General features: G+C 41.2%; 1 protein-coding gene across 1 annotated transcript in view; it reads left to right on the top strand.

The window, feature by feature from the left end:
- INPP5F (inositol polyphosphate-5-phosphatase F) overlaps positions 1–27,367 on the top strand; it is a 1,563,976-nt gene that overhangs the window by 805,553 nt on the left and 731,056 nt on the right. The window contains exon 8 of the mRNA XM_044056075.1: positions 24,685–24,809. Within this exon, the coding sequence (XP_043912010.1) occupies positions 24,685–24,809 (125 nt within the window). The remainder of the gene's footprint in view (positions 1–24,684; positions 24,810–27,367) is intronic.

Genomic DNA, 27,367 nt, shown 5'->3' with positions numbered 1-27,367 from the left:
CTATACCAAATTACTATACGAACATTTATATGGATTCTTGGAATCAGGAATACTTGACAGGACTAAGTCATCCTCCACAAGGAAGAGTAAACCTGTATGGCGGACATCTGCAATAAATAAACTCTATAACAAAAGAAAAAAATTGCTGACCAGGAAGGAGCAGGTGCCCAATTGGAAGCAATATCTCCTTAGCGTAAACAAGCAAATAAGAGCACTAGTGAAATCCTCCAAAGCAAACTTCGAGTCCAAATTGGCCACATCTACTACAGACAATCATAAGGCCTTCTTTACATATGTTGGTAATCTTAAAGGTAGCACCCAGATCTGTTCAGAACTGATGGTCAAGGACATCACATATACAAATGCCGTAGATATAGCAAACTTGCTGGCTGACGGATTCAGTGAAAATTTCATCCCTCTGACCCCCCCCCCCCAATCAATAAATCAGGATCTTCGCAGTGCCTGCCCCCATCCCTTGTATCTAGGGAGCAGGTAATCACTGCTCTCTCAAAGGCAAAAAATACAGCCTCCATGGGATCTGATAACATCCCAGGCTGCATCCTGCATGAACTCAGGTAGGAACTTGCAGCACCATTAGGCACCCTATTCAACCAAAGCCTGAGTACCATTTTTTCCCCAGCTCAGTGGAGGACAGCCACTGTCATCCCTTTACACAAAGGTGAAGCATCCACTGATCTGGGAAATTATAGACCCATCAGCCTAACTTCCCTGATCTGCAGGGCCATGGAACGGATTATCATGGACCTCATTAACAAGGACATTGGCACCTCCAAACACGTGATCCCACACAATTTGGCTTCATCAAGGGGAGGTCATGTCTGTTAAATTTGGTCGACTTTTTTGAGACATTCACCAAAGCCATGGATGAGGGGAAGACTGTGCGTACCACCTACCTTGACCTGGCCAAAGCCTTCGACACTATTCCTCAATCAGGCATAATGGATAAACTCTCTCAACTAGGCATCAATCCTTATGTTACTAGATGGGTAGCCAACTGGCTCACTGATAGAACCCACCTAGTCAAAATGGAGGAAGCCACCTCAAGCAGTAGATCCGTATTGAGTGGCATACCCCAGGGTTCAGTCTTGGGGCGTCTGTTATTTGGGATATACTTTTCTGAGTTACAGACCAAAACCAGTAGGCTATGGCTGACCAAGTTTGCAGATGACTGCAAGTTGGGGACTGTCATCAATTCCCCCTAGTGACATGGACATCCTCCAAGAGGGTTAAACCCAAACAAATGACTGGTGCCAGAAACATGGCATCAAGCAGAATACAAAAAAAATGCATCATCATCCCCTTTGGGGAGAGATGTCCCCACAAATTATCACATAAATAACATTCTAAGCACGTAGTCAGTCGTGAGAGATTTGGGCACCCAGATTGATAGCCTGACTTTTGACCACCATTTTGCTTCCATTGCATGGAAAGCCTTCTGCATGGCCCACTTCATAAGTAAGGGTGTCTCATCCAGGGACAAGGAGGTCATAACATCCCTGTATTCTTCCCTTATAAGGCCCATTATTGAGTACAACGCCCCATTCAGCATGTACCTTGCAAAGCACATACAGCAGCTGGAGAGACCACAGATGTTCCTCACCAGGATAATCCAGGGCCTCAAAAATCTATCATACACAGATAGGCTAAAAACCCTATACCTCTACCCTGTTTCATACAGACTCCTTAGAGGTGACCTCTGTTTGGCATACAAGGCTATATTGGACCCTGCCTTGATGGGACTGCTGCATATCCGCAAGTCAAGCTCCACTCGAGTAACCCACACACGCGGCCTCAGCCTGGTCTTTTACATCAGTAGGACTTACTGGTGGGACAGATTTGTGTCCCAGAGACTCCCCCATCTATGGAGTAGACTCCCTGTCCATGTCAAGCAGAGTACCTCGTTTTACCCCTTTTTAAGCGCAATCTGGATAACTGGATGGGAAATAGAAAATATATCCCTGGGATTCCACCCGTGTCCCTGCTGGACAGGGGCCTTGGGTGCTGAATTGTCTATGCATGGGCTAAACTCTTAGCTAGGCTTTTAAGGGCCTCAGGGCATATAGCCTAGTAACTTCCTACGATCCTATAAAATTTATAGTGACAAACTATGTAACCACAGATGAATTGGTTTAGCAGTACCCTATAAATATAGGGGCATAATAAGATGAAGTATTTAGGTATATGGATTAAAAGGATTCTATCATGTCAGCTAAGGATATTTTGGGAACAGACAAAAGAAAAGAGAGTACAAAAATTGAAAGGTCGAAAGCTCTTGATTATAGATAGTAAGATACAAGCAATTAAAATGTTTATAGGTTCTTTATTTTTATATATAAGTCCGGTATAAGTAGAAGAGAGGTTGTGGACCATAATTTATAAAGACTTGAACAAATCTGTTTAGCGAAAAAGAGCAAGAGTTAAGTTAGATAAGTTATTTCTCTCAACAGAGAATAGTGGTGTAGCATTACCTGATTTGAAGGGATATTTTAGAGCTATGCAGTTAAAGCTCATATACATATCACAAGCTGAAGATTACAAATCATTGTGGAAAGGCATGATGAAATGAGAGGAGTTCAAAAAGTAAGAAGAGAGCAAGATTTTGGATGCAAGCCTTCTAAGGCGAATTGCAACCACCATAAAGAATATTAAGTTTATAAAATAGCAGAAAGTATTACAATAATCAAGCCAACATGGTAATGGGGAAGGGACATTTTACCAGTAGGGATATCTGCAGTCATGGGCATAGAAAATGGGCAAGAGAGAGCTGGAATTTATTGAAGAAAATTAGCTAAAGAACCTCGGTATTAGGAGCAAGTAGCTATGGAGGGAAAGGTAATGGAGGAGTATTAGGCCAAATGGAAGTTTGGACTGCAGGTCAAATACTGCCTTCCCTACCAGGGGTTGATGATAGAGTATAGGCAAAGAGAAAGAGCTAGAGGTATGTTAAGTGGAAGACCGACTCCATTTGACTTTTTAGTTGAGACTGGAACAGAAGCTGCAGTTAAAAAGTGATATTAATAGAGCATGTAACATATTGAGTGCTAACTTTAAGAATCTATCAGAAGAGGCTAGAAAAGATTGAGAGGAGAAAGAATGGAAAGGCAATATACAAAAGAACAGTGGGATGACATTTATGTGGCTCCCAAGTGCACATGAAAGTTTAGGATTTTTGCATGGAAGTGTTTTCTTAGGTATTTTATACCAGAAGCAAACTTCATAAAATGTTTTCTCGGGTAGATAGCAGTTGCTGGAGGTGTTTTTGGGGATGTAGCATGTTGGCAGGTTTTAAAAATTCTCTACAGAGTGCTTTGTCAGAGATGTTGAGGCCAAATGGCTAATTAAAGAAATGGCTATTTTGTGCTGTGATATACAATCTGAATTTTCCAGACATGACAATGCCTTACCAAGTTTAATGCTATTGGATGCAAAAAAAGTTACTAGAAAATGGAAGTCAAACTCTAAACCGACTGTAACTGATGTACTGAATATTGTAAAGATGATAAAAGAAGTATGAAGTGGGATCTTTAGAAAAGGGAAGGAGCAAATTAAATTGAAAATATTTGTAGGAACAATTCAGGCAGGATAGTGTTATGGAGCCGGAGTGAAATTTAAGGGACGGAAGGAAATGAGCATTTTATGTAATATTGGAGTGCATTAAAACGATCAAAAGACATATGTGTATTGCATGAAATTAAGGAAATACTGTTATGGTTTTATCTTTTCTTTTACTGTATATTTACCTATCTATAACTCCACCATGTGTAATAAAGTTGTTAAAAAAAAGTACCAATCCACCAATGGCTCAGTGCATATTTGTGAGGATGTTGCATATTACTTTATACTTGCTAGGCTTCTAGATCGACCTGTCAGCAGCTCACACTTGATGCTATTAGTCGTTCAAAGCATCTGAAGTCATATACATCACATATATCTAACTCCAAGACAATCCTGTTAATTAAACTTGGAAAATTTGCTCCACTTAAGCCTAACTCCAACTCTTAACCCCATATATGCTGCGCAAATATGTTAAAGTAGTTAACCAAAGTCACACACCCATTTCTGTTCAATTCTACCCTGATCAAACTAAGTGGTGACATAAATCCTAAACCAGGACCTCAACCCCTTAATCAAACCTCTGTCACTCCAAACAACACTTAGTCCCCAAATGTCACTAATCTCCCATGAAGTAGCTCTGATCTCTTAATATTAAACATGGACCTAAGAAGCATCTTAATGAAACTCATGAATTTCATGCAACTATCACCCAATACTCTCCTGAATTAGCAGTTCTAACAGAACCATGTAAACCCCACATATCAGATAGTGAAATTGTAACCCATGGTTATAACATCCATAGACATGACAGGACTCATAAATAAGGTGGCAGCATAACTGTAATGTATAAAAATACTACCAAACTAGAAAGACTTCAGATCAACCCCCAGACCTCTTGAATTCTGAAATTCTAATCCCCTGCCTTCAACTAATCTCTGACAAACATATCATTATAATAGCTAGTTATACACAATAAAACCTCTTTTTCTTACTATTAACAGTACATAACCTTTTTCTATTAGATATTTTACTGATTGTTTCTGGACTGTGCTTGCCTTTGGGCTTGGCTCAACCCTCTCTGTTTCCCCTCGCTTCGCTCGAGCTCACTCTGCTCCCTTACCCCCCATTCCCACCCACTCTTCTTACACTTATTAACCTAAACCACACCCTTTCTAACTCATTATTCTATAACTTGCAGCTACCTCATCCAACATACCCGCAATCACTTTTTTTTTCATTTTCTCCCCTCCCACCTCACTAGCCATTATTTTCATCCCTCATATAACACTCACCCCATCACTGTATGAATACATTTATCTCTCTACTAAACTGCAGACACCAACCCACCCTACTATTTCACCATGTCAGTTATCACCACTCTTTTGAGAAACTCTCTCCTACTCATTACCCTCTACCTAGGCTCTCCCGCTGCACTGCCTTCATTACATCAAACATAACGCACTATCCCTCTCCTACACTCCTCACTATTACATACCATACAAAATCAAATATCCATTTTCACATCTGTTCTAACCTCTATACTAACACTAACATATTGTTCTTCCACTATAAATATGTCCATACCCCCAACCCTCCTTCCTATCCAGATTTCTTTCATCGACTAATATCCAAGTTCAAATACTCTCTCCTTCTACACTCACTAACAGAAATGAAACTCCAAGCTGACATGCATCCTAACCCAGGACCCACACAGCTACTCCCACCCCACCCAGTAACACCCACCACACCTGATAATATTGCCCTCCACCTTCTTCCTATAAAAAATTCCAAATCAGAATTACTCATAACTAATTTTAACCTCAGAAGTATCACAAAAGAAACTAGTGAATTTCATGCAGCCCTAACTACCTACACTCTTGATATAGTAATTATTACAGAGACATGGCTAAAACCCCACATTAAAGATGAGGAAATATTTACTAGTGGTTATAATGTTATTAGACAAGATAGGCTAAACAAGTGTAGTGGAGGCATTGCCATCATGTATAAAAATGTCCTTAAAAATTGAAAAATGAATGTGTACTCCCCAGATCTATCAGAAGGAGAAATTCTAACTACCCGATTTGAAGTAAATCCACATAATACAATCATAATTATTGCCTCCTACCTACCTTTGAAAGTCTTCTATCTTGGGTATCCTCTACTTTCAACCAAGAAACTATAGTGATAGGTGATTTCAACTTGGACTGGCTATCCAGCTCATCTGACAACCCCTACAATTTTATCAGTTTATTCAGTTTCACCCAAACTATAAACTTCCCCACTAGAATTGATAAACACACCAAGAAATAATCTATTCTAGACTGGATACTAACCAATAAGCCCACCTTTGCCCACTAGGCTGGATGCCTCTCCGATTCTCTCAGTGATCACTCCCCTATCTTTCTTATAAGGAAATGCATTCACTCCTCCTGTAATGTCATTTTCAAACACATAACACAACAAAATACATTTTTCCCTTACCATATTAAATTCCGTACTTCAAAACTGCAAGTGGTCACCTCTAAAATCACCCCACCTAGGCCAAGCTGCATAATATTTTAATGATACCTTCCTCAACATCCTTAATAACCTCGCTCTAACAAGAAAAATTCGCTCCAAAGCCAAAAACCTACCTTGGATAACCAAATATGCTAAATCTCTTATTAAACAAAGGGAATAGAGCCTGGACTGCTTATCAAACCTCCAAAACCTCAGAAAACCACACCTCTCGCAAACAACTAAAAACCCTACCAAGAAGTAAATATCTGATAAAAAGTCTTATTTTCTAGCTTGCCAGCAAAAACACACAACCCACAAATATTTTGGCAAAACTTTAACTACCTCCTCAACCCTGGCAAAACATCTACCCCTGTACCACCTGCAACAAATAGCACTGAATGTATAGCATCCCAATTTAACTCTCATTTCATCACAACTGTCACCTCACTTTTAAACAGCAAATCTAACCAACCCCTTACAGTGCCTACCGCTACTAACTCTAAACCCAACTACTTTTCTTTTAAACCCATACAAACCTCTTGTGTCAAAAAAACTCCTATCAAAACTAAAACTTGCCTGTCTAGCAGCTGACCAACTCCCTAATGACTTCTTAAAAACTGCTGCAAGCTCCATCGTCTATCCCGTGGCTGTCCAAATCAGTTGTTCCATCGCAGAACAATATATTCCCATACTATGGAAAATATCCCATATAATCCCCCTCTACAAGGGAGGCCCATCTCTAATTATCGTCCCATTGCCATTCTCTCACTCCTAGTCAAAATCTTAGAGAAATGTATACATAAGCAGCTCCTAGACCACCTCACTTGCAAATAACCTCGTATCTAGTTCACAGCATGGCTTCCGTCCAAAATACAGTACCTCCATAGCTCTCATAAGTTTCACTAACTACATCAATCTCCTCAAAAACAATGGGCAACTAGTCTGTACTGTATTCATTGATCTGTCCAAAGCTTTTGATACAGTATCCCACCAGCTACTACTCAACACTCTAGCCTCCTTCAGCCTCAACTATAAAACTCTCAACTGGTTCTTTAGCTACCTTACTAATCAACAACAGGGAACTAAATGGGATAATAAACTCTCCACACTCCTCCCAGTCTCTGTTGGGATTCCTCAGGGTTCCATCCTTGGCCCTCTCCTTTGTATTATATTCCCAAATAGTCTAAACACTGCCACTAAATCTGCTTCTATTATTCAATATGCTGACAATGCTACTCTTATTTGCTCTGCTCCCACACCCCAAGAATTCCAAGATAAACTGCAAAAGTCATTTCTAGATATTGAAAATTATCTAAATGAACTTCAACTCATCCTAAACCCAAACAAAACAAAACTAATGATCTACTCTAACAGGAAATCCAAAGCAAAACCACCTCCTTGCTCCATCTGCTCCACTAATGGCACTATAATAGAACCAGTTAACCAAATAAAACTACTTGGTGTCACAATAGATGATAACCTAACATTCAATAAACACATCACTCAATAAGGAAATTTCACATCAAACTTGATGCTCTATATAGGGCCAAACCTTACTTTACTCAAAATGCCAGACTAGTCACAGCCAAATCCCACCTCCTATCTACTCTTCTGTACTGTTCTCAACATTTCACTAACCTGCACAAGGTTATTTACATCTACTTGATTCCTGCTATAACAAAATAGCAAAATTTGCTGCTAATGTACCCAACAGGACTCATCATTGCCTTGCTCTTCAAATGTTACGCTGGCTTGAATTTCCCTATCTGTTATTGCTCAATCAGCTCACCACTGCCCACTCCATCATCCACCACCCTGAAAAGTGCCCTGCACTTTCCAACCTAGTGCAATTAAATTCCAACCCCAGGACCCTTGGATCATCTGGTAAACTTATACTCAAGGTTACAAAGTCCCATAATTACTTCGGTTGACTCTCTCTTCTCCTTCAAAGTAGCCAAACAGTGTAACCTATTACCCCAGAATATCCTAAAAAACACAGATCGTCATAGCTTCAAAAAACTCCTAAAGGAATACTTTACTCAACAATGGCTATGCTCCAGTAATACTACTGGCTAATCTCTCATGCCTTCAATCAAATGTTTTCTATTCTGCTATATTTTTATCTTACTTCTACCAAATGAAAATGTCACAATGGTTTTTAGTTATATCTTGTTAGTTTCATATTGCTGTCTGTAATAAGGCTCAAGAAATGTAATGTTTTCTGTTTTACATCCACCTTTTTGTAAATTGTGATTGTTGGCAACTTTTTTGTATATTATTTGTAAATCTTTTAAAAATTTTGTAATCTTTTTGTACTATTGTTATGGAGCTTATCTCCCCGGGTCTCCGCTGAAAACAGGCTACTTGCCCAGCCAGACTCTACCCGGTTAACAAATGTAAAATAAAATAATAAATAAACTAAACTCTGACAAACACATCATTATAATAGCTATTTATGTACCCCCAGGTAACAACCCAGACATTATTGAAGACCTCCTTTGTTGGTGTGCCGCAACTTTTAGTCAAGAAACAGTAATAATGGGGGATTTCAATATAGACTGGTACACCTGCTCCTCGGAAAATCCCTCCTATTTTATTAGCCAACATGGTTTCTATCAAATTATACAATCCCCTACCAGATCTGACAAACATAGCAAAAAAGAATCAATCATAGGCTGGACACTTACAAACAAACCCTCTCTCTATCACCAGTCTGGCTGTCTCCCGGACAATCTAAGTGATCACCTACCCACTTACCTTCTTAGGCATCACATTTGCCCTACTACAAATATTTACAAACTTGTCCACAACAAAAGACATTTCTCCCTTAAAGTCTTCAAATCTCTACTGCAACAATGTGACTGGTCCCCTTTAAAATATCTGCACCTTGACTCAGCTGTTCAGCATTTCATTGACAGATTCCTCAGTATCCTAAACAACCTAGCTCCCCATAGAAAGACCCGTTATAACTCCAAAGACATACCATGGCTAACGAGTGACACCAAGCAGCTCCTCAAACAGAGAGACAGAGCCTGGTCCCTGTACCACAAGAACAAAAATCAAGACTCCCTTCTTAATTACTGTCAATTACTCAACTTTGCCAAAAAACAACTCGGGCATGACAAAAAGCTATACTATACAAAAGTGCAATAAAAACAGCAAAACAACCCCCAGAAATTTTGGAGAGCCATCAAACAACTACTAAAGCCTGGAAAGATCACAACCCAGTTCCAACCACAACAAATTCCACAGACAGCATTGCCTCACAATTTAATTCACACTTTATCAACTCTGTAGTCTCCCCAGTAAAAACACAACAGCAAGACCCCCCCCCATCTATTCCCAATGAATTATACAGAACCCTCAAATCCTTTTTAATCAAACCAGTTCAAACTAATGCCATCAAAAAACATTTTTCCAAAACTTAAGCCCTCCTCCATCACAGCTGACCAACTCCCCAATGAATTTCTAAAGCTAGCAGCAGATGCAGTCTCTTACCATATATCTCTCCTAATAAACTCTTCCATTGCTGAGCAGTACATCCCCCAAACTCAGAAAGTCTGTTGGCATCCCTCTTCACAAAGGCAGCTCCTCTACTGAGTTCTTAAATCACAGGCCAATTGTCCTCCTCCCTCCCAAAGCCAAGATTCTTGAAAAATGCATACACAGACAACTCATTGACTATCTACTAAGCAGTAATTTCCTATCTGCATAGCAACATGGCTTCATACGTACATACAGTACAGCCACTGCCCTTGTTAGTTTTACAAACTCAATCAACCAGCTTAGAAATAACAACCAGCTTGTCTCATCTATTATTCTTCATGTGTCTAAGGCCTTTGATACAGTATCCCACCAAAAGCTACTAAATAAGCTAACTTCCTTAAACCTCTTTTGGTATCTCAGCTACTTTGCTGACCGCCAACAGGCAGTTAAGTGGCAAAATGAACTCTCTACCCTCTTACCAGTCTCAATAGGAATACCCCAAAGCTCATTTCTTGCTCTTCACCATATTCACCAACAGGCTCAGCACAGCCACCAAACATGCAGTCATCATTCAATACGCAGACAGCTCCTCCCTCATATATTCAGCTCCCTCCCCACCAGAGCTCCTACAAATAGCCCAACAATCTTTCCAAGACATTGAAAAATACCTCTGACTCTATTCATACTCAATCTAAATAAAACAAAGCTTATGGTCTTCACTAATAGGAACGTTTCTGGTAACTCTCCCCCCTTCATCATCTACTCGATCAATAAAACTAAAATTGAACTGGTCTAGCACACCTAACTCCTTGGAGTCACAGTTGACAACAACCTAAAATTTGGCAAACACCTCGCTCTAACTATCAGAAAGGTCCACCTGAAGTTAGGCTCACTATACAGAGTCAAGCCATACCTAACTGAGGCCACCAAATGTTCCATAGCTAGGACTCATCTGCTATTTACACTTCTGTATGCCTTACCAATATTCACTAATCTCAGAAAATCAGATTTAAACAAACTGGAGTCCTGTTATAACAAAACTGTAAGATTTGCTACTAACCTCCCTTGCAGGTCACATCACTGCACAGCACTTCTTAAACTAAATTGGATTGAACTACTCTGTCTCCTATCCCTCAACCAACAGACTTTCACTCATTCCATCTTCCAACATCCAGGCAGCTGTGCAGCACTCGAGCTTAGTGCAGCCCTACTCAAACGGCAGGCCACAGATCCTCCAACAAACTACTACTCAAAGCAACTAAATCTAATAATAGTTACAGTAACTGTCTGTTCTCCCACCAAATATCTAAGTACTAGAATTCTGTGTCTCAGACAGTATTCAGTTCTAGCAACAAATCCAAATTTAAGTAAATGCTTACAGAACACCTAACCAAAATCTGGCTTTGCTCCTGCACTAATCTAGGCTGGTCATTCCATCCTTCCTTGTTCTTACAACCAAAATATCTCTTCATTATTAAATTCTGATATCCAAACTATCCCTTCTACCATGGAATTTCAGTTTCTCTGTTACCTATCTCAAGCTCACTACTGCTCCTGTCTTTACCTGTCTCAAGCTTCCTACAGTTTCATCATATTCCCTCTTTCTTGTACTTCACCTCATTATTGCCTTAGCTATCACTGTTAGAACAAGTAACACTAACGCAGCAACAATCGGCCATATTCTAGTTCATATACCATAAATGTATCTCATAAATATTTATCACCGGAACCATGATTTTGATCTACTGATCATTCATTTCTATATAATGGCACAAGCTACTTCATGGTAGTTTATTTGTTAGCTTTCTTTTTTTTCCAATTTATATTACTCTCTCAGTTTTTATTGTTTATGTATAAACTGTTTTCTACCTGGATTTACCATAGTTATGTATTCTTGATTGTTATACATTTTTTGTATTGTTTTAATACGTTTTTCTAATGGAGCTTTTCTCCCCAGGCCTTCACTGAAAAAGTGGCAGTGGCCCAGTTGGGTATCCCTGGTAAACGTAAAATAAATAAATGAGTAAATAAACAGCTACTTCTGTGGTCCTCCTGCACTTTTCATCTTACAGCCTACCAAGTCTCATTCACTCATATAGATATCTGACTTAATATCAGCCTTTCATCTAGCCACACAATCCATCCTTCAATTACTTAAATTGCTCCGAACGTATTCATCGAGTCTCACGATCTTTTATTCAAATTCAGAATTCTACCCCCCCAATACACTTCTACCAGACTAGTGTAAAACAAAGAAATATAACTTTTTTTAATGAAATATTCTCAAACTCATCCATACTTTTCTTCAGTACTATTATGTGGTGCCATTAACTGCAGTCCGGGTCCCACTTCTACTCCATCTCTGTTATAACTCCAAATACTCAGCCTATCCCAATACTTTTAAGCTACCTATCTCAATTTTACCCAAACAACTGAATTGTATTTCCTTAAATACTCGTAGCATATTTAACAAAGTCTATGAACTTCATTCCTGGATCTCCCAGTGTGCTCACCAGATATACTTGCTATTACTTAAACTTTTTTTTAAACTCGAAACATCTTTATTGAATTACCACTTATGACAAAGGCAATCATACATTTGTATAAATGAAAACAAACCGTATTGACCTGTTTTCTGTTGTAAACATTCTACAACATGTATAATCTGTACAGAACATTACATAGTTCATTCAATTCATGCCCTTCTTTAAACCTCATTCTTCCTCCAAAATATTGTGTGTTGTCCTATCTCGCCTTCATTCTACTAGGTTGGGTTTGGATCCAATCTTCGGATCTGACTCAGCCTTTATATTCAAGCTCTAGGTCTTCTGCCAGCTCATGGCTAAAACCCTATCCCAGCATGCACCAGAAAATCTCCCCAGATCTCGTTGGCCGCTAAACAAGATCGGGTGCTCGTTCTGCTAGCTCTGGCTAAGTATATTCTTTGTTTTCTCTTCAACTTTCTTAAGTTACTGTTGGCTGTTATTTATCTTCAGATAATTAATTTTCTGTTAGATAGTTTTGTTTCCATTGTTTGTGGCTGTTTTATCCTATTGGCCATCTTCTTTCATTCAGTCCTTGTTGCCCCTCTCCTGGCTTCTCCTTTTAAAAGATATAGTCCATTTAAGTTAGAGGGCTCTTATTCCTGTTTGTCTGTTTTCTCTTTTTGAAGTCCCATTGAAGATAGATAGAGAACTGCCTTTCCTTTTAGCCCATTTAAGGTAGAAGGCTTTCTCTTTCCATCTCCCGGACATAACCTGTTTATGTTAGAGGGCTGTGCCCTCCTTTATTTACCTCTATTTTCCCATTTTCCTTCATATAACTGCCGTTACTGTTTAAAAAAAAATGTTGTTCTGAAAAACTTCTGTGATTTGTTTGCTACATTTTTCTCTGTCAGGATGTCTAATAAGGATTCAAAACCAGTACATTTCAAAAAATGCAAGGGCTGTGGGAAGAAAATGCCCTTAAGTGATAGACACGTGCTTTGCATCTATTGTCTTGGAGCTGTCAATCTCCAAGAGTCCTGCTCTGTTTGCTATGCTTTTAACCACAGAGCTCTCCTGGAGAGGAAGAACAAGTTGATATTGAGAGGACTATTGAAAACCCCCTTCTCAGGGGTCTGGGTTTATCTAAAACTGACAAGTCTCCAACTTCAAAATCGGACAAGTCTGGGAAGAGAGATCTTCCTCTTCTACCTTATCTGAGCCGTCAAAAAAGGTTTCCAAAACTTTTACACCAGATCCAAATCCTGTTGGATCCGAAAAATCTTCAGCTGTGACACCATCTCTCTCAGTGCCGGTAGAGTTTGAAATAAGGAGCTGGTCTCCAGTCTTAGAGACATTCTCCCGTACACTAAGGTCACCAATTTTGCAGCATTCTAAGTCTGCAACCTCCTCGACTCAGTCTTCAAGGAACCTTTCCGACGACAAAGTGGATCGAGTGGTACAGAGGCTGTTGACACCAGTGCTGGCCAGATTGTTGGTGGATCCAACCCCGAGGTCTTCGGATCCTACCACATCTTCTCTTCCAATTTCTCCTCCGATCCAACCCTGGAGTTGAGAGTCAGAAGATCCGAAGCTGCTGATAGTGGAACCCTCGGATCCGAGACCTATGACAGGATCTTCAGATTCAACCATTGCTCCGACGTCCTTGGCTCCATCAGAGCTCATGCAATCTAGGAGCCGATACTCTCCAGTCCAGTTGTTGTCAGATCCCGCCTTGCCTCTTGGGGCATCGGCTTGGGTGAGCTCGGCTCCTACCTCGGCCTTGGGCCCATTGTCCTTGATTCTTTGAGTTCCCTCGACTTCTTCGGATCCAGATATATCCTCGGATCAGGGACAGGGGGACTTTTGAGGTGATGAGAGTGCTCTCTCCACAGACAGCTCAGATGTCATCTCTGGATGTTCTACCTACAAAATTATCGGTGTCTGCCTCTGTACCCTTGAATCCACAGGGACACATATAGCGTAGGCCTCAGGATGGCCCAGAGGACAGCCCCCACTCTTCTGAAACCTCTCCAGAGTACCCCTCTGAATAGGTCCCTCGGAAGAGATTATGCAGGAGGAAGCTTTTAGACTCCCCTGAGTAGTCCATCACTTCTGATACACATCTCGATGAAGCTGAATGGTCCCCACAGTCACCTCCTGATGTCTCTTTTGGAGACATCCCGGAAATGCTGAAACAGAGAGACAGCTAGAAGTTGTCCAACTCTTCAACAGAGGAGTCCGTATACCTGAAGGCCTTCAAATCTCACTCTTCCTCCTCTTGGGTGTCTCCACCTTTCGATGAACTTATGGACCTAGTCGGATTCAATAACTATGATGACCAGACTCCCTCTAGAAAGAGTTCAAGTTCTAAAACGTCAAATTTCATATCTTCTAACAAAGAAAAAAGCTCAAGCAAGGATAGTCCTAAAAGTCTTGGGAATCATGGCAGAAGCAATCATTTTGATCCCCCTAGCATGTCTGCACATGAGAATTCTCCAGTGGCTGCTGTCCAGTCAGTGGTTGATGCAGGAACTGCCAATGTCCCACAAGATAATAACAGAAACTTGCAAGAAGTTGGTGGCTTTACTCCTTTCAAGTGACTCTAGCTCAACCATTTATTCTTCCCCAACCACTGACCACAGTGACCATGGACACCTCTCAGGGTGGGGGAGGCATTATCAGGGAAAGAAGCCCACTTGCACATCAGTGTCCTACAGATGAGAGTGGTGCTTCTAGTGTTGCAAGCATTCTAGGACTCTCTTCCGCTGGGGACTATTGTAACAAACAACATGTCAGTTGTATGGCACATAAAGGAGGAGAAACTAGATCTTACCCCCTTTGTCAAGAGGACCTGAGAGTATGGCAGTGGGCAACCTCCTCCCAGCACTTTCTAATAGTAATGTACATCCCGTGGAAATTCAACATGATAGCAGACAAGCTCAGCAGAGCAACTCTGATGTCTCATGAGTGGTCCCTGAAACAAGTAGTAGTGGAAAAGATTTTCCACAAATGGGGCCAGCCTTGCTGCAACCTTTTTGCGGCATACATGAATGCCAAATGCAGCAGCTACTTTCCCCTTATCCTCCCTCTGGAGAGTCACCAAGGGATTCATTTGAATATTCTCTCTTGAGCCACCCAAGAAAGATGGTGCTAGGGACTCTGTCCCAGCCTAGTAAGAATGAAGGCGAGATAGGACAACAACACATAAAGAAGTTATGTACTCACCATAATGTTCCATGTGTGTTGTCCATCTTCACCTTCATTCTTACATCCCACCCTCCATTCCCCTGACAATTTTTACTCCTGGAAGACTGGGTCTGTATAATTGGATTACCTTTATCTCTGACTTTCTTCATCCAACTGTGAATTTTTTTTTTTTTTACTGTGATACTTTCATACCATTATTATAAGAGCCAACAAGATCTGGAGAGGTTTCCTGGTGCATGCTGGGATAGGGTTTAGCCACTAGCTAGCAGAAGACCTAGAGCTTGAATATAAAGGCCGAGTCAGATCCGAGGATCGGATCCGAACCCAACCTAGTAAGAATGAAAGCGAAGATGGACAACACACATGGAACGTTATGGTGAGTACGTAACTTCCTTTTTGCCTGTATTGTTCCCTCCATTCCCATTTTTTATGTAATTTGCTCCTACCCTTTTCTAAATATCCCACTTCCAGTTCTTTTGTCTCTATTACAATATTCACTACTTCTAGTACGGTTGTTTTAGACTTTGATTTCCATTTTCTAGTAATTGCTTTTTTGGCAGTCTCCAGAATTAAATTCAGCAAGACTTTACTATGTCTAGGCAATTTTGTTTCTGTATCTCAACTAAAAAAAATCATTGCCTTAGTTACACCAATTTTCTCACCAAGTATTTTTGAAAGAGTAGCCTACAGAGAATTTTTGAAGTCTGCCAACTCATTACACACCAGAAATATTCCCAATTATCTTTTCTTCCCGATCACACTTCTAACACTTAGTCTACCTGAGGAAAAATTATTTGGGGACAGTTTGGGGTATAAAAATACCTATGCAAACACTTCCAAGCAAAAATCCTAAATATTCTAGTCTTTGTTGCATATTTGGGAGCCTTACATATATTCTCCCATTGTATCTTTGTGAATTGCTTATCCAAATTCTCTTCCCAATCCTTTCTAACCTCCTCCGATTGATTCCTGTAGATGTCCTTCTGTTCTCATGTTGCAATATTCTCACATGCAGGATCCTTTTCCTCAGGTAACCTGAACGTCTGGCTCCTCTACCAGAGCTTAAGCCTGGTTGCTGTCAGCTGCATGGGGCGTCACATGCAGGGCCATAAATCGTGGGCCATAAATGTGACGTCCATACGTACAGACTTTAGAACTTCTCTGCCATAGTCGAATGTCTGCTTACTTGTTCCGCTCCATGCTTTGGAAGACGATACAGATAAGTACCCCGTTGTGGAATCTTCTTTATTTTTGTTATAGGCTTAGGATGCTGTTGCTCTTTTAATAGTCTATGTCATCTAGGAAGGGAAAATGCAATTGCGGTCGGCAAATTCGGCACAAAGATTCTCATGAACTCTGCCTTTTCTGCTTAGGCCAGTCCCACGACCATATGAGCTGTAATATTTGTAAGTTTGTCCCCAAGACCCTACGCAGTCATCTGGCAGCCCTTAAATTATTTGTAGAGAACCAATGTCTTAAACGCTTGACCCTAGGCATGGATACTGAACCAGAAGTCCGAGGTTTCACTGCCTGTTACTGCTGTGCCTGTCGTCGGATGTTCCTCCAGCTACATGTCTAGGGGCTGAGGGATGTCTGGAAGAACTGACGACTTTGGCGGGTACTATGTTGGAAGTCACCCTAACATCTCCAGTTGGCACATCTGTGGAGGTTTCTGCGGTTTCGGCCTCTGCCAAAGTCGATGGGGAACCAGGCTTGACCAGACAGCCGCCTTCGGTTTTAGAACAGGAATCCTCAACCACAGGCTGATGACTGACTCTAGATCTTATGCTTTTCAAATAATTTCCAAGTCTCCTTCTGTGAAGAGAAAACACAAAATTAGGCATTTGTGTACCCCACTGGAAGACCAGCCAGACTGGCAAACTTCTTCCCAATCCCTGGTTCAGGCCTTTATGACCCTCAGGCCCCACAGCCTCACATACTCCTGTTCTGCCTACACTCTGCCCTAGGGCCTGCCCCTGCCAATTCCATCCCCCTTCCTCAAACGTAGGAGGAAGACTCCTCCTCCTCCTCTGATGAGTCACTCACTTAAACTTTTCATCTGGCCTCTCCCCTGGAGTATTGTTCTCCAGATGAAGACTCTTTGGAGGGAGACTCCCCACCTGAAGATATCACCTTTGGGAGACTATCTCCAAAATGAGAGAATACATCAAGTGGGATGACACACAAATGACTGAGGTACAAAAAAGGTACTTTGAGCTCCTCCAGATGGAGTCTCCCTCTCCCTCTGCTATTCCCCCCCTTGATCCCAACTTACCTGGACGCCTTTGCTTCTGCTTTCATCAAGCCACCCATGACAGACCCTGCTGTCATTGCAGTGGCAGCAAACAAGCAGTCCAGGGAGAGTTCTTCCTGCCATCAAAGACAGTAAAGTGATGGACAGACTGGGAAAAAAGATCTACACTTCCTCCACCCTTACCAGACACGCATGGTAAAGTATGCTCTAGATCTAGTTTCACAGGCAACCACATTGCTCTCTTCCATGCCTGACTCCTCTACAAAGCCCCAGGTTGCCTGTAAGCTTTCCTTAGCAGCACAGGTAGCCAGGCATTCTATAAAATGCAGCTACAGTGCTGCTGAAGCCTCAGCCAGATCAGCTGCTTCTGCGTTACACAGGTACTCCTGGCTCAGACTTAAACCCCTCCCTGATGACTTCAAGAATAAGATCCTGGATGCTCCCATGGGCAATAAGTTGCTCTTTGGCAAGCAATCTGCTTAACTATTCAAAGGTTTGCGGGAAAAAAGCAAGGAACTGCAGGACCTGAAGCATTTATTGGTTTCCCCAGTTCCAGAACTACCCTGCCAAACCCAGCTTTGTTAGGAGAGCACCTGCTTCTTCCACTTCTTCCTCAAAACACAGGAAAGGGGCTAGGAAACCCTCATCCCGTAGGACTACTTCCTCCCAATCCCCCCCAAGGCAGTCCTTTCCAGACAGATACAACAATGCATGACTTCCTACATCCCCTCCACCTTTTCCCCCTCTCTACCCGCCTCTCTCATTGTCTCCCCTGTGGCAACATATTACCTCAGACCAATGGGTCTTATCAATAGTGGAAAAAGGGTACTCTATGACCTGGCAGGAAAAATCCATACCAAAAGGCATACACCTCCCTCCAGAAAATCAAATCCACCTAATACCCCAGATCATCCAGGATTTACAATCACAGGACACCATAGAGAGAGTTCCAACAGGGCAAGAGGGTCAAGGGTTTTACTCCAGTCTAAAAGAAAGGAGGGTCCTTGGAGGCGTATACTGGACCTGTCCCTGTTAAACCCCTTCCTGCGTGTACCCTCTTACTGCATGCTGTCCCTTCAAACCCTTCTTCCACTGTTGACACCAGGTGCCTTCATGGCCACTTTGGAATCGAAAGAGGCATACCTCCATAACCTCATCCACCCAGACTTCAGTAGATTTCTGTGCTGTGCTGTGCATCCTCGCATTATCAATTTATTGCCTTGCCCTTTGTTTTGTCTGCAGCACCAAGGGTCTTCACAAAGTGTCTAGCTCCAGCAGTAGCCTACTGCCGAACAAAGGGCATACAGATTTACCCTTACCTGGATGACCTTCTTATCCAAGCAGAAGAGACAAGTACTCTTCAGGCACACCTGCAATTCACAATCTCTCTCTTAAGAAGTCTGGGGTTTACTCTCAACCTACTGAAGTCCTCCCTCTATCCATCCCATGACCAGATCTTCTTGGGCTGTAGAATAAGGACAGATTTGATAAAGGCCTTCCTCCCACAAGACAAGGTCACATCTTTGACCAGCTTTTTTCAAGATCTACTTCTAGTCACCCACATCTCTGCCGGGGAATTTCTCCATCTTCTGGGCTTCATGGCAGCTAATGTTCCTATGCTGCCCCTTGCCAGGTTGCACATGAGGAAGTTCCAGTGGTACTTGAAAAATGTCTGGTCCCAACACAATCACCCCCTGGATTTTCAGGTGCCCTTCCTGCCCTGCCTGAAGAAAGAGTTGGGGTGTTGGATCCAGCAAATAGGACAGAACCTAGGCTTCCTTCTACAGCCCACCAAGCCAGTTCAATTCATGCACACAGATGCCTCAGATCAGGGATGGGGAGAGCACTATGAACGGTCTCAAGGTACAGGCTCAATGGGAGCCCTCCCTATAGAAAAAAACATATCAATGTGAGGGAAATGACTGCTCTCCTTCTGGCTCTAAAGAACTTCCTCCTGCTTATACAACCTGGTCCCCTTCAAGTTTTAACAGACAAGATCACAGTGATGTGGTATATCAACAAGCGGGGGCAGATCCTAATTATTTTGCAGGCTAACAAGACAGGCATGGGAGTTGGCCACTCAGTACAGTGTAACACTGCACGTGGTCTACATCTCATCACAAGACAATCATCAGACAGATGCCGTCAGCAGATCATTCTCTCAACATCACAAATGGATGTTACACAGGGATGTCTTCTTAGACATTGCCCAGCAGTGGGACACCCCACAGATCTGTTTGCCTCCCCTCAGAACAGACAACTACAGCTATTCTGCTCCAGGCTCCCCTAGCCACTAATGTGGAAAGTGAATGCCTTTTAAATCTCTTGGAAGGGGCTGTTTGCTCTATGCTCCCTCCCCCCGTCCCTCTCATCTAGAAGATCCTGCTGAAAATTGAATGGAACAAACCAAAAATCTTGCTGGTGGCCCCCTATTGGCCAAGGTAGCATTGGTTTCCCCCTCTTCTATTGCTTGCCCAAGGGCAGTCACCACAAGTTACCTCATTAGGTGGACCTTCTCACACAACAGAAGGGATCCCTCATCCATCCTCATCTGAAAACCCTCAGCTTAACCCTGTGGGTAATAAACTTCTGATCCCTTTCAGACACCTTTACTCTGAGGAAGTGCTATCTGATGTACAGTAGGCCAGGAAACCTACTACTAGGAGAGTATACTTCTCAAAACGGAAAAGGTTCTCCAGCTGGTGTCTTCAAAGGCAACTAGACCCCTTCCAAGCAGATGTTCCTCTAGTTCTAGCCTGTGTGTGAGAGCTCCTAAAATCAGAACTTTCATACTCTTCAGTTAAAGTCCATTTGTCAGCCATTTCAGCCTGCTTTACTCATTGATCCACCTCTATTATCAAGATTAGAGGTGAAACTTTTTCTTAAGGGAGTTCTCCACATCAGACCACCAAGGAAACCTATCGCTCTTTTGTGGGACCTGAACTTTGTTCTGGAGAAACTTACCACTACCCCTTTTGAACCTGCAGCTTCTGCCACTTCAAAGATGTGCATCTGTAAGACTGTCTTGTTAGTAGTCCTCACTTCAGCTAGAAGAGTCTCTGAGCTGCAAGCACTCAAGGCTACTCCACCCTACAGTCTCTTTCACAGGGACAGGATTTGTTTTCATACTAACCCCTCATTCATGCCCAAAGTGGCCAACAAACTGTCCCTCATCCAGTCTATCCATTTGCCCACCTTCTTCCCCTCGCCATAGAATGACAGTGAGAGAGTGCTCCATTCCCTTGATATTCACAGGCACCTGAGATTTTATCTGCACAAGACCAAGGACATTAGGAAGTCCAACCAGCTCTTTGTATCATTTCTCCCCAGGGCCCTGAAGAAAGCTGTATCCAAAAAGGCAATATTCTCCTGGATATGCAAAACTATTAAACTTATGTTACTCCTTTCATGGTCGAGAGTTATCCCATGCAGTTAAAGTACACTCCACTAGAGCAGTGGCCTCTTCAGGGACCTTCCTCAAAGGCCTGGATACAGTCACTATTTTAGAGGCAGCCACATGGTCTTCTGTACACACTTTCCAAGCACTATAAATTGGATAACCTCTCCAGAGCCAGGGCAGGATTTGCAAAAGCCATCGTCCAAGGCTTCCTTGGAGACTGCTACCGCTTCCTCCACCCTTTGCTCTTGCTTGAGCTGTGGCACTGTCTCACATGTGAGAATACTGCAGCATGAGAATAGAAGGACATGGATTAGTTGTGTAAAATCTTGCCATAACCATAGATGTCCTCCTCTTCCATGTTTTAGTATTCCTTCCTTCCCTCCTATCCCCCTAAAGGACCTTTTCTCTGTCTGGATGGGATCCTTCCTGTAGCCTTACACTATTGTCCGTCTGGGCAGTCAGTTCTGAGGTGTGCGCATGTGGACGTTACATTTATGGCCCACGGTTTATGCCCTGCATGTGACATCCCACGCAGCTGACAACAACCAGGCTTAAGCTTTGGTAGAGGAGCTGGACATTCAGGTCGTCTGAGGTGGAGGATCCTGCATGTGAGAATACTACAACATGAAAGAGGACATTTATGGTTATGGTAAGATTTTACACAACTAATCATGCAGTATTTTATGTGCCCGACTAATTACCCCTTTTTAACAGCAGCTTCTATTCTGATGGTCTTACACTTAGGATCCACCTACTCCTTTCCCTTTACTCTGATATCAGCCCTTGATAGGGAGGCCAGTCTTTAGCCTGTAGTCCATATGTATTCTTGGCATCTTCCCATTCTTTTACCCTTTCCAATCCAATTATGTGCTCCCAGTACCTTAGCTTCTTTGCCAGTTTTCTCCATTAAATTCCAGCCCCCTCTTGTCTATTCTCTGTATCCCGAATTGCAGTCATCCCTCTCAGTAGAATCTCCTTTCTCTATTCCAGGATTGGCTTAGTTCTTGTACGACTTTCTGCTACTTTATGAATGCAGTATTCTATATGGTTATTGTTATTCTCCTTAAGGGTCTGCATCCAAAATCCCAGTCTCCTTGTTTCTTGAGCTTCCCTCTGTTTCATCATCATCCCTTTCCATTATGAATTGCTGTTTACTGCTTGTTCTATCTCTAGGAGCATTAACTGTCTAGCCCCAAAATGCCCCTTCAAATCAGGAAATCCAAAACCTACTTGTTTTGTGGAAGGATCAGCTTATCCTACTTGACTCTTACCATCTCCCCCCCCCCCCCCCAGACAAAATACTTTAAGTATTAATTGCTGCCCACAACTCCTCCTCTGGGTGATAAAAATATTTCTGACCTGTGTATAAAACTAAAGGGACTAAAAACATTTTCACTGCTTGTATCTTGCTATCCATATTCATAAAACTGAGCTTCCAGTTTATCAGTTTTTGTATTGTCTTTTGTTTATTCTATTCCCACATATCCTTAGCTGCCATAACAGAATCCTTTTTAACCCTTACTCCATTGTTTTGTGTCCCCATAAATAGGGTATTACTGAAACAATTTGTTTGTTGGGTATATAGTTTACAGCTGTTGCCTTTGTTGTATCTTCATTAATTTTGTGCAATGAAAAGACTTGAAACTGTCTCAGAATGTTCCACAACACTGAAATGTCCTTTTCTGTTTTTTATTAGGAACAAAATTATGTAATCTGCAAATGAAGCCAATTTTTCCTGATTACCATACCAGTTATCCTTGAATTTCAGTCCCTTATTTTCTTTGCTGTTTGCATTATATTTAGAACCATTGCCAAATGGGAAAGAGGACAACCCTGCCTAGTTACTCTCTTCAAACAGAACACATCAGAGTGAAGTCCATGCCCACTTGAATTTTCACCTCTGATCCTTCATATACCCTCCTAATTAACCTTATTATTGGGTCAGGGAATACAAATGCTTCCAGTGCCTTACTTATAAAATCCCAACTTGCTCTGTAGAATGCTTTCTCTGCATCAAGACCCACCACCAGCAGTGGAATTTTCTTTAATTCTGCTTCCCTGTGGATCATCATTGTTCTGTTAATGTCGTCAAATGTTTGCCTCCCCTCCACAAAACCACATTGGTCCATATCTATTAATTTTGGCATTACCATTACAATTCTTTGTCATTATAGACTTAAATACTTTATAATCATGGTTTAGAATTGAAATGGGCCTCTATGAAGCTAGACCTGATGGGTCTTTGCAATCTTTTATGTATACAGCCACCACAGCTTTCTTCTAGCGTGTTGGTGCTTCTCCTTCTTTTAAAATACCTTTAAACAAAATCTACTAGATCTTTTTCATTTTCTTCCCTCCTAGCTTCCAAAGTTTCGTAGGAATATAATCTATTCCTGGGGACTTTCCTGCAGATTGGTTACACAACACCATTTTTATCTCATGTCCTTCTATCTTAACTGTTAATAACTGTGCTTCGTCTACCTCTAACCTTGGCTTATTTGATTCTTCCATAAACATTTCCATTTGTACTTTTTCTTGATTTAAACATTTCTCTGCTTTATACAGATTTTTATAACATTTCTGAAGTATTTCTAATACTCTACAGAATCTCTGGTTATTTTCCTTGTTATAGGCTCCCTAAGCTTGGATATAACTCTTTCTACCTTCTGTTGCTTGAGCCATTGTGCAAAACGCTTTTGTGCTCTACAGTTAACAGAAAAACAGTTGCTTAACAGCAGTCTTTTCTCAACAGAGGTAGCTTGGGTGGAGTGTTGACCACATCTGTGGCTTGTTGTAGCAGCATGTCTACTGTGGTCACTTGCACATAGCATTTTGTTAATTGTTACACGCCTTCACCAATCTGTAGTCAAGAGTTCCATTCCAGCAGTAAGTTGTCGTTTAAGGCTGTTTTACAGTTCTTTTGGGTTTTTTTATACATGTCATCTTCACTGTTTTTGTATTGCCTTTCCCAAATGTTAAACAACTGCAGAGTTCCCCTCAGAGAAAGATACAGCTTAGCAATTGATCTTCGAAGGGCCATATGCTGTCTTCCCATTGAACTAGACCCTTCCTTTTCTTTTTCATGTCTGATGCCATCCTTGCATCTTCTTTAAGTAGTGTGCGCAGTTTCCAGTTTTTAAGAATATGATTGCTCTTAGGAGTTATGCTGTCAATGTAATTTAAATGTTTTGCTCACTACAGTAATATCCCCTTTTGTTTTCGTATATCTGTCAAAGTGTAATTTTACGGACCCCCCCCCCCCCCCCCACATGTTTTCAGCTCAGAATGTCTAGATTAACTTTTTGCTTAACATCATCACAATCCATGCAGGTGTAAAAAAAGAAAATTCTGAGGTGCTATCACTTTGTCATCCAGAGTACAGAATGAAACATGTATTTTGTATATTCTTTTCCTTTTTCAACGTTAATTGTTCATGTACCAGTGTATTGCATCAGGATTCTGAAGCAGTCAGTATGAGAAGCCTGGTTGCAGGAGTTTGAAACCTCAGCATTTCTGTGTAGAATGCATGCTAGATGATGGTGTGAGCAACAGATTTCAGTCCTGGTTTCAAGTATAATATGTAACATCACATGTATAGCTGTTTCATCAAGCCTCCAGAAAAGTTTGTTGCCTGCTGAACTAGTTAAAATAACGTTTTTATAGTATTATACATGAATGTCTTTTCAGAACATTCTTATAACTGTACAGAAAAGTTAATATTAAATGTAAGTAACACATTTGTATCCTTGCCCTTTTTTTTAAAAAAAAAACAGGTGGTTGTAAATCTGGTGGACCAAGCAGGAAGGGAGAAGATCATTGGAGATGCATTTCTTAAGCAAGTTCTTCTGTATAACAACCCAAATCTCACCTATGTGTCTTTTGACTTCCATGAACACTGGTAAGGGCATTTTTTTAACATCCTATTTTAAACTTGAGGGTGTTTTTATTTGCTGTAGTTTTGTAACATTGAATGATGGTATGCCATACTTAGAAAAATTTGCTTAACTGTCTGGCGTGGTGTTGATAAAGGAAAATAATCATAAAACATGCTCTTTTCTATGTTCATTCATTTTAGAAGGTCTTGTAGTAGTGTAGTTTTGTTAGATTGTATATTGCATGATTTTATTTATTTCTTGACTCATATTCTCTTATTTCTCCATAATGAGGTTTACTTTACCAAGACTGTAGGAAAGAATGCATTGTTCAGTAGCTGAATTTGGTTTTGACTGGAGTTTTTTTTTCTAGAAGTCACTCTTGTTTTTCTTTTTTCTTTTTTGTTTTTAGATAAAGGTATTTGCCTGAATATGCCAAAATGTCAGTTACTAAAGTTAGGGAAGTATACTGAAAGTTGAGCTGGACCAGATAATAAATCAGTGGAATGACAATCACTTTCAGAAGTTGTCCAAAATTTAAGTCTGCATAACATGTTTTCTGTGCTTTTCTTTTAACTTCATAACTTGTTACAAGAGATAAACTGATACAATCTCAACTAAAAGCAATAAGGCAGTGCATTATAATGCAAGCCAATCAGTACTCAATGTACTTACGATGTGGCAAGGGATCTGAGATCACAAGTACACTGCGACCTTAATTTTGGCCACTGTATTTAAATTGATTTTAACTGTGTTGCAGGAATATTAACTGAACTGGAGGTTAGTCTGTGTTTGCTGAATTTTGTTATTTGCTAGTAATTACAGGTGTGGTGGTAGCCACATTCTTTGATTTCCTGTCCTTGCCTTTTTAAGTGGTACAGTGTGAAATATTTTCTGCTTAAAAACCTCAGCTTTGGCCGGCTAAGAACTTGCTGTATTCAACTGGACGTATAAGAGAATTTAAGTACCTTTATGTGCACTTTTTTTTAAAAAAAATACAGTATTTAAATTGATTTTAACTATTTTGCAGGAATGTTAACTGAACTGGAGGTTTTGACTCTGCTCTTCAGTTAGTCCCACCCACACTCCCTGTTTTTGTTTTGGTGTTAATCTTAGTGGCCTTGAAACTGCCCGCCCCTCTTGTAAATTTGTGTTTGGATACTCCTTCTGGGCACATCTCATTTGCTCACTCAACTGAATGCAGTGAGATCATATTCTGAGTTCAGGCACTCCTACTGTGTACAAAGAGAGCATCTGGGAAACAGAAAAGAAAAAATAAATTTAAGCTTGTTTCCTGCCTTTCCTGTTAAGTGGTATAGACTATTTGTAGGCTTCTGAGCCCCCAAGCCCTTCTGTGTTGGAGGGAAGCCTTCTAGCTTAGTTTTTTTTTCTTATAACTAGCCAGTTTTCTAGTTTCAGCACTCAAATCTGTTTCTTTGATCTCAGCACTTGTTCAGAAAAAAAAAATTCATCTGCTTTTACTGTACTTGTGTTTCTATCTACTTTATTTTACTTTTGCATCATCTTAAAAGTATTCAGTTGTATTTATTACTGCTTGGTGTAACTCATTCGAAGCCTTTTGGTTTAAACACTTGGGCTTCGGACCAGTTGTTTTGCACTGAGAGAGTTTGTGGTCTGCACTGTAGTGGCAGAACAGGTAGCTTACATCCTTCTAGGTTGGGAACTGCTGATTGAGGGCTCAGTGTCTGTTATTCTAAAAGTGTATTAATTCTGGTTTAAGCACTTGGGCTTTCAGACCAGTTATTTTACATTAAGAGGGTTCGTGGTCTGCACTCTTGTGGGAGGAGAGGCTGGACTCTGCCCTTCTGAGCTGGGAATTTCTGGTTAAAGGCTTATAGTGCATGCATATCTGAACTGCTTCTTACTGAAGTTGGTGCGCCTTGTTTGCTGTGGCATAGACTGGATTCGGGCCTGCTGGATCTAGCTTTGTTTCTGTAACTTGAGCACTAATCCAGGCATTCTCTAAAGTATTCAATTGTATTTATTACTGCTTGGTAGTACCTTGATTAAAGTGTAGCTATCATTCAAAGTCTTTTGAATTAAGCACTTGGGCTTCAGACCAGTTGTTTTACATTAGGAAGGTTTGTGGCATGCACTGTGGTGGCAGGACAGGTAGCTTTCATCCTTCTAAGTTGGGAACTGCTGATTGAGAGCCCAGTGTCTGTTATTCTTAGTGTATTAGTTCTGGTTTAAGCACTTGGGCTTCAGGCCAGTTATTTTACATTAAGAAGGTTCGTGGTCTGCACTCTTGTGGGAGAAGAGGCTGGACTCTGCCCTTCTGAGCTGGGAATTTCTGGTTAAAGGTTTATAGTGCCTGAATATTTGAACTGTATCTTACTGAAATTGGTACACCTTGTTGTTGTAGCGTAGACTAGATCCAAGCCTGCTGAATCTAGCTTTGTTTATATGCTTGTTGTTTGTTTGCTTGTTATTTCCCTGGAACGCTAATTCCACCTAATACGCGGCTTCTCAGCGCTTCTGTGGATCACTAGTGATATCTGCATTGCTTACTGTACTTATTTCCTTGTTTCACTTGAAAGAAAGTTACTGTTTGTCGTTTTTG

The sequence above is a fragment of the Protopterus annectens genome, chromosome 14.part0, assembly GCF_019279795.1.
Source record: "Protopterus annectens isolate FY-2018-M chromosome 14.part0, PAN1.0, whole genome shotgun sequence".
NCBI lineage: Eukaryota > Metazoa > Chordata > Ceratodontiformes > Protopteridae > Protopterus > Protopterus annectens.
This window is presented reverse-complemented; position numbering and strand designations above follow the sequence as displayed.